Below are 8,686 nucleotides of genomic sequence, written 5' to 3'. Positions count from 1 at the left end.
TAGAAGTTATTTAAAAATTGACTTGTAGCTCCAGGAAATATTGCATGTAATTATACAAGACAGATTTTCCTTTTAAGAGACAGTAGCCATACAAAGCAAACAAGAACAAGTGAAAATCCCCCTAAATCACTGTATAAATAAAGACTACTACAATTTTGAAATGGCCAAGTATTTGGCCAAGAAATATCATGCAAAGCAGAAATACGATCCCCTATAAACCCTTTAATGCCTGATGAACAAAAACAAATGTGTAATGCATGATGTTCATTGAACTTCTGTGCAAAACAATCGTTTAAATGATACCAATTTAAACCAATTTACAGTCTTGGCTGTTTTGACAGCGCGGGCACACGCGCTCCTCTCTACACGCGCGCGCCCTTTGTACGTCTCCGCGCCTGCGCAATGATTTGGCCGAGTTTGACGGTCGGGTTGGTGCTTGGAAATAAACAGGACACAAAAGCTGGTTATTTATTTCAGACAGCTTACTAGAAAACAATAATAAAGAGAAGTGGAGCTCGACTACTGGAGGATATTTGTTTGAGGGACAGTCATGGCGGGGGTGGGAGCGAAGAGGAAAAGGACAGGGCTCCCGGGTTTATGTTGGAAAACCTGCTACTTTCACGTCGTGGTTTGGGTCGTGTCGGTGTGTGGAGAGGAGAGGAGCTTCGTGGTGGAGGTAGGGGACACAATGAACTCGAACACATCGCGTTGTCCATGTCGATCGCTTCCTTTTGGGCGCATCCCGGATACAATTTATCATCAAGAAAGAAAAAAAAAAAATTAACCCTTTTACCGATATGAGTCTGAAATGTAGACGAATATAGATGCGCATATTTTGTGTTTAAAAAAACAATAAACAAAAAAAAAAAACAAATACACAACTGTGATTTGAATACAAAACTTGGCTTGTGTATTTCCTGACCTAAACATTTAACGTTTATTATAATCAGCATTATATCTAAACAGCAGCAGGATGCCCCACTGCCAACGACTGCATTTACAGTCTACAGTACTGACAGTCGACTTTATGTACAATCTCATTGCACACTCAATCATCCTTACACGATATTTCTATTTTTCCATATTTCTCGCCATATTTCACTTCCATATTCCAATGAAAATATTTTCATTGTATCCAAGCGGTGCTGGATTTTCATACACTGAATCAAATGTTCACGTTTAGGCCATGATCTGTTTATCATTTGTATTTTGAATATTTTCTGTAGTAAATCCAAGAAAGACATGCGACCATTCTGTTCTTTATGTAAAACAAAAGCCAGCCCATATTCTTTTGTCCTTAAGGCTTCCAGATATAGCATCCTTCATAATTTATGGCGATGCTGTGGCTGCCATGGAGCTCCAGATACAATCCAACCCCTATACAACTGTACCAAATAATGGGTCTGAATAATCCTTTGCCTGTTTTGTTTTGGACATATGTTTTGAAAGCAATTTATAGTTTTAATTGTCTGTATTTGTATAAAACAAAGCAATGTTTGCTTATTTGAGCAGATGCATTTTGGTGTGGCATTTCAGACTGAGTAAGCAATAGCTTGGTGTTGCTGCTGCTGTTGTTTTTGTTGTTGTTATTGTTATTTGAATATGGGACAACATATCAGCCTTTATTTTGTTCATTAATGTGTTATATTTACAATTTTCTTTTATTTGTCCTAGAATCTTCACCTGTTTATATTAACCTTTAGGAGAAAATAATGCAAATGATTGCATTCTTCATTAAATTAAATGTATATTTAAAAAAAAAGTGAAATATGGCTAATTATACTTTTGCATCATTTAAATCTGCCTTGTCTTTCTGCATGGTCTACACAATCAGTAGGTTTTGGTTTAATCTAATAAGATATTTAGTAAAAAAAAAATCAGGTGTGTAATACAAAATAGCTACTATTTACATTAATCACCCTAAATAAAAAGTCATGACACCCTCCATGATATGATTTGGTTTTGGTGGAATGGTTTATGTTTTTTTACACTTGTCATGCATTTATAGGTTTTGTATCACTCTACCACATCATTGGATTCGAGAAAATGCATGTTACTATAACCTACAAAATGATATACAAATGATATAAAAAAAAAGCACATAAACCACAGGATTTGATGTTTTTTATATATATATATATATATATATATATATATATATATATATATATATATATATATATATATATATATATATATATCAACTACGGAGCTTATTTTAATCACAGCTTATCTCATATAACAATTTACAAGGTCTTTTTATATATATATATATATATATATATATATATATATATATATATATATATATATATATATATATATATATATATATTATAAAGACCTTGTAAATTCCCCATTTTCACAGATAAATCTTACTTGTGATTCTACTACTAGACACCTTGATGTTATATGAGATAAGCTGTGATTAAAATAAGCTCCGTAGTTGATACAGCTGAAGAATCATGAAGCTATTATCTGCTCCTCTGATAAGCAGATGGGGAAGTTGTTGATTGGTTTTGTGTTAGGTGTGCTGATTTCTGTGATTAGAATGTGTATCTTGGGCTGGAAGCAAGTGCAGGTTTATTAAAAACTGAAGCAGAAAATCCACAAGACAGGTGTGCCAGCAAACACTTAACAAGGCCAAGCATGAAAAACAAATTATTAAATGAACAGAGTTTTATGCAAAACATACAAGAACAAAATACTTTTTCACCAAAACAAGGTAAGATTGAGACTTTGCAAGGTGTGTTTGAACATCTGAATTGTTCATGATTGGATAAAAGTGTCTGCTATCAGAAGTCCACTGAAAATGGGTGTGTGGCTGAATCAAGTGATGCTGCTTGGAAATGGAGTTGTGCTTGTGAGATGGGGGCTTTGTGAGCTTTTCAAAATGGGGCTGGCATGAGGACCTCCTTAGACTTGAGACACATTGCCAGCAGATTGACCAGCAAGAGATTACATGGGCCTTTTTTGGGGTGAGTTGCTTGTACCACTCTTTTGTTAGTGCTTACTCTCTTCTTATTGATAACGTAAGTATTTATATACACCTTGGATTTCTAGTATGCTTATAACTGCAGGGGGTTTCCAAAAGCTGCTTTACATGCTGCTGGCTTTCAATGGAAGGGGATGTATAGCAAAATCATCTTTACAGGCGGTGACCAATTTTCCCAGCATGTTACACAAAATAACATTGATTAGGGCCTGGAGGACAGGCATTATTCGAGGGCATTATGGTGCCCATACAGCAGTCACAGTATTCATAATGGCCAGGGGTGGTGCTAAAGGCCATTTTCCTTTCTTCACACTCACAGATGCGGATCAGGTTTTAGGCCGATTTGAGATCAAGTTAAATGAAGATGTGCACCATTTAAGGGCTGCTGGAACAAGAGGCGTGGGATATCATTTACATTTATATTTATGGCATTTGGCAGACATGCTTATCCTGAGCGATAATTGACTGCTACTTAAATGAGTTTAAGTGAAGTGTCTGACATGGTTTGTAGTCTGTGATGCTGCTTGAATAGAAGGTTTTGTGAGTGCTGTTTGAAGCAGGACATTTTTAGAAAGAGGCATAAAAAGGCATTTTATGAATACCATTCTGCACATTTTTGCACTGCATATTTATATTTTGTCATCAAATGTCCTTAAAAATGTAAATAATATAACAAAACCACAAAGTAACATATATCCAATATATTTGGCTATAGTTGGATTATAGTTAAAGTATATTCATGGAATTTTTTGTTTGTTTGTTTGTTTTTACAGTAAACAGATTTCTGGCCTGCAAAAGGTTTAAGACTCAATGCTGTATAAGCCATTAAAGGGTACTGGAGATACAAAAAAAAAAGAATTGCTAAATAGCCATGCAGTGCTCCATCAGACTGTGAAAGCAAATGGGAAAATCTCCCAAGTTTTACTTTTATTGCAACACAAAAATTAAGTACTGCATACTCAAGTATGTAATATATTGTGCACTGGTCAGCCATAACATTGAAACCACCTGCCACATATTAAGTACATCCCCCTTGTGCCACCTGATGGGCCATAATATGGAATAGATACTGTGGTGTGGTGTAGTATTTGCTACCAAGATGTTAGGAGCGGATCCTTTAAGTTGTGGGGTGGGGCCTTCATTGATCAGGTTTGCAAGTCCACACATCCCACATAAGCTTTATTGGATTGAGATCTGGGTAATAGGGAAGTCAATTCAACACCTTGAACTCTTTGTCATGTTTCACAAGATATTTCTGAACAATTATGTGACAGGTACATTATTTTGGTGAAAGAAGCCACTGCTTTTATGGAATGTCATTGAATAGTTTTGCTTGGGATGCAAAACTGTTTAGATAGCTTGTATATGTAAAAATAACTTCCACATGACCCATAGTTTCCCAGCAAAACAGCGAACATCGTACTGCATTTGCCTGCTTGCCAGGTTCTCATAGTGCATCATAGTGCAGCTCCCCCAAGGTAAGAGACACCCATGCCCTTGGCTGTCCACATGAAGTCAAAGAAAATGTGGTTCATCTGACATGGCAACCCTCTTCCACTGCTCCAAAGTCCGTTGATGGGAACATAAACAACTAGGGCAAAATAAGACTTAAGCAGATTTTATATCTTATATAATGCTTCCATCTTAAGATTCACTAAGGTTTTCCTCATGGAGAGGAAAACAGTGTAGTAGACAGTGAAATTTACCCAGGCACACTCTTTTGCCATTATTGAGTATGGTTTTCCTGATTATTCTTACCAACTACTAAAACAAGGCACAGTTTCCCATTACTGATCTGGCAACCTACTGGACATTCTGTACAGTACCATATCCATTACTTACTCTGTCTCTATGCTTATCTGCATTTGAATGCAATGGCCTTACTTGTGAACAGAAAGGGCAAATGTAAACCAAGTTTCCATTACTGTTCTTACTGGAGTATGGAGCATCCTAGGGAGGAGGCACCAAACTTCAAACATATAAGGCTCTAGACTATTGCTATGTGTATAGTGCTGTCATTCACATAACAAAAGTTAAATAACATCAATAAAATCACATATACATTAGAGCACAGTGAAATGTGTTTTTCGCATTTCCCAGTTTGCTCTGAAACTGGGGTCAGAGCACAGGGTCGGCCATGATACAGCGCCCCTGGAGCACAGAGGGTTAAGGGCCTTGCTCAAGGGCCCAAGAGTGGCAGCTTGGTTATAACGTGGCTTGAACCCCAACCATATATATTTATATACTATTACCATAACCATATATACATTATACTAAGGCTGGTCGATTTAGCAAAAAAATATATTTTACAATTGAAATTAGTATTTGTAAAATCTAAACACTGACTTTACAGTTTGTTGTTTGAGAAAGAAAATATACATTACTCTGTAAAGCTAGCTTACTAGTTTGTTGAGCAAGGTAAGAAAAAGTTTAAAAAATAAAAAAATAAATATCCAGGCAAATAATGCTAAAATCCACCTGCCTAACATTTTGTAGGTCCCTCATGTGCCACCAAAACAGAAGCATATTTACATTTATGGAATTAACAGCAGGTGTCCTGAACCAGAGCAATGTACAGAAGTGCTTTGAAGTCTCAATATATAATCACATCCTGATACTGGTTCACTAGGTCTCCCAAATAATACCATCAGTCTGAAAATATTTTGGGGAGGTAATATAATTCGAAAAGTATACACATCTTTAAAGTGGTAATTTACATTCTACTGGAAGAGGCACAGTCAGGTGAAACTTGACTTCTCCCTAACCCTGTCCTTAGAAGGACTTAAAATTAAGTAAATACAACCTCAGATGAACACATGACATTTGTGTGTTAATATGTATGCGACATATCTATATGTTCATATTTATTGTACAAATATATATATATACAAATGCCCACGAACCTCAATGAACTGGAGCAACATTGTAAAGAAGAGTGACCCGAAATTCTTCCACAATGATACGAGAGACTGATACACATGCAGAACAAGAGCATTTCAAGGTATTGCTTGCTAAAGGTTGGTCTACAAGCGATTGAATCATAAGTTGAACTTTTACACATGTACTTTATAGATTTCTCTAGTCCGGCTTGATTTTTGTAAAAAAAAAAAGGCACTCTCATTATAAATAGTGAATTATTTAACTATCAGTACTGTCAAATGTTGTTTATATGAGGTTGAATTTACTTAATTTTAAGATCTGCTAAGGACCAGACGATTTTTATTATGCCCTTATATGCAAAACCATAGAATTCATCACACAAATGTAGATCTTTTGATGCCGTTTGTAGACTGCTATCTATAGTAATTGAATGCCACTTTCTAGGTGCCTAAACAGAGAAGAGTTTTGATAATGTTGTGTTTGTACCCCATGAGATGGTGGGACCAGTTCTAAAAGTTGTGATTTAAGCCTCCATGTAATCAACTTCTTTTGTCTAGACCAGTGGTCCCCAACCTTTTTTGTGCCACGGAACGGATGTGACTAAGACCAAGCATCTTCACATGCATCAAGAGTGAGTCATAGACAGATGTGGCATAAAACAGAAATAATGAAAGTTATGTATTCGTTCTGTGAGGCCCGGTACCAATTGACCCATGGACCGGTGCCAGTCCGTGGCCCGGGGGTTGGGGACCACTGGTCTAGACAGTCAAATTGAAATCTGGGGAATTTGGAGGTCAAAGTGACACCTTGTTGCCAACTGTTTGTTGTGTTAGGCTGCATTATTTTGCTGAAAGAGACCAATGCCATTAACAAATATGTTGCTGGAGGTGTCAGTGTAAATGCCAGGAAGTTTCCCTACCAGACTATTGCCCAGAGCATTACGCCACCTCCATCCACTTGCTTTTTTTTTTTTTACAAAAGTATATCAGGTACATTTTTCAGATCTTTATGCTTTTACATTTTTTGCCCTTTTTACATGTAAAATTCGAAAACTGATTGTGACCTTCCTGTTTGATATACTGTATGCCAACTCTTGACAGGTAGCATTGTATAAAATAAATGTTATTTTCATCACCTGTCAGCAGTTTATTTTACATTTGTACTTTTTTTACATTTACTTTTTAAACCCATTTCATATCTCTGAAGTGATATTTGAATCTTTACTTTATGATTAATAATTGCAGTCAAAAAGAAGCAAAGCAACAGCTGGTGAACACTGACTGGCCAAGTTCTTACCCAGTATATCATTTTTGACAATCACTTACTATTTTTTTTAATAAGTGACTTTATACTAAGAGGACAATAATCTTACTTTACTTATAGATGTTTTTCCCAAAGTAAAAAAATCATACTCTTCCTGTTGATCCAAACTAACTAACACACCTATTAAATGCATTTCATTTGGAATCAGTCAGCTAATGTTCTATAACCAAGTAGGGTGCTGGCAGTGGAGGCTTTTCAAAATGAGCAGAGGCCTTTGGGATCTTTTAAATTCTGTCAATCCCCTAATGTACTACACATTAGTCATTCCCTGTTTAGAAATAATGGATTTTATTTTACACTGTATATGAAAGTCAAAATTACAACTGTAAATTATTAGATGCTGTTATTAATAAAATCTACAAAAAATATGATTTGGTTCCAGTCACTGGGTTTACAGTCTAATGTACATTTATTGCTATACATTTATAGTCTATCTTTTTATGCAAAACAATGCAACATTAATCTCTTAATGTAGTTATTTAGTTATTGACTAATTTGTCAAGTTTGTTTGCAAAATGTCAGACTTTTAAAGCATTTACAATCATTTATGCTGCCCGCAAGTACTATGGTGTGTTACTGGTGCAGACTGAAACAAAAATAATGCATATTTTTGTTCATTTTGTTACCTCATCCAACAAATTAGCTATAGTGATTAAATTGCCATGCCCACAGAATATGAAACAATTTTTATTAAACTAAACCATTTTAAGATTATTTTTGGTCAGATGTTAAAAGGAGGAATCCACCTATTTTGTTGAATACAAATGCAGTTTATTCTGTAATGGGAAAAAAAACACACTTTCACCTTCACTGGTTTTCATTATTATTATTATTGTTTTTTTGTATTTTTAACATTGTACAGTAATACTGAAGACATCCAAACTATGTAAGAATACATATGGAATTATGCAGTAAAAAAAAAAGTTCAACAACCAAGAATATGTTTTAAATTTTACATTGTCTAAAGTAGCTATATTTAGCTTTGCTGACAGCTTGAAAAAGCCATGGCATTCATCAGATTCATGAGGTAGCCACCTGTAATGGTTTTTACTTAATAGTTGTGCTTTGTCAAATTAATTTGTGATATTTCTTGTATTTTTAATGTGTTTGAGACCATCAGTTGTCTTGTGCAGAGGAAGGGTGGGTACAGAGTCAAAGGCCCTATTAGTGTTATTACAACTATTTTACAAATTCATATTATAGAAACATTTAGTTAAGTAAAGAGAAAAATGAAAAAAATCTCAAAAACTTTGAATATGCCCAAGGTCAGTCTCCAAAACCATCAAATACTACGATGAAACAAGCTCCTATGAGAACCATACAGGGAAAGAAAGACCAAGAGCTACCTCTGCTGCAAAGAAGAAGTTTATAATAATTACCAGCCTTAGAAACCACTGATTAGCATAAATGCTTCTTGGCATTCCAGTGGTTGACATATTTTAACATCCACTGTTCAGATGATACTGCACGCGTCAGGCCTTTATGGTC

General features: G+C 35.4%; 1 protein-coding gene across 1 annotated transcript in view; it reads left to right on the top strand.

The window, feature by feature from the left end:
• Positions 1 to 388: 388 nt before the first annotated feature.
• mmp24 (matrix metallopeptidase 24) overlaps positions 389 to 8,686 on the top strand; it is a 38,561-nt gene continuing 30,263 nt past the window's right edge. Inside the window, exon 1 of the mRNA XM_046856682.1 lies at positions 389 to 676. Within this exon, the coding sequence (XP_046712638.1) occupies positions 551 to 676 (126 nt within the window). The 5' untranslated portion in view covers positions 389 to 550. The remainder of the gene's footprint in view (positions 677 to 8,686) is intronic.

This window comes from Silurus meridionalis, chromosome 1 (assembly GCF_014805685.1).
Source record: "Silurus meridionalis isolate SWU-2019-XX chromosome 1, ASM1480568v1, whole genome shotgun sequence".
NCBI lineage: Eukaryota > Metazoa > Chordata > Actinopteri > Siluriformes > Siluridae > Silurus > Silurus meridionalis.
Note: the sequence above shows the minus strand (reverse complement) of the source record. Positions and strands in the feature narration are given on the sequence as shown.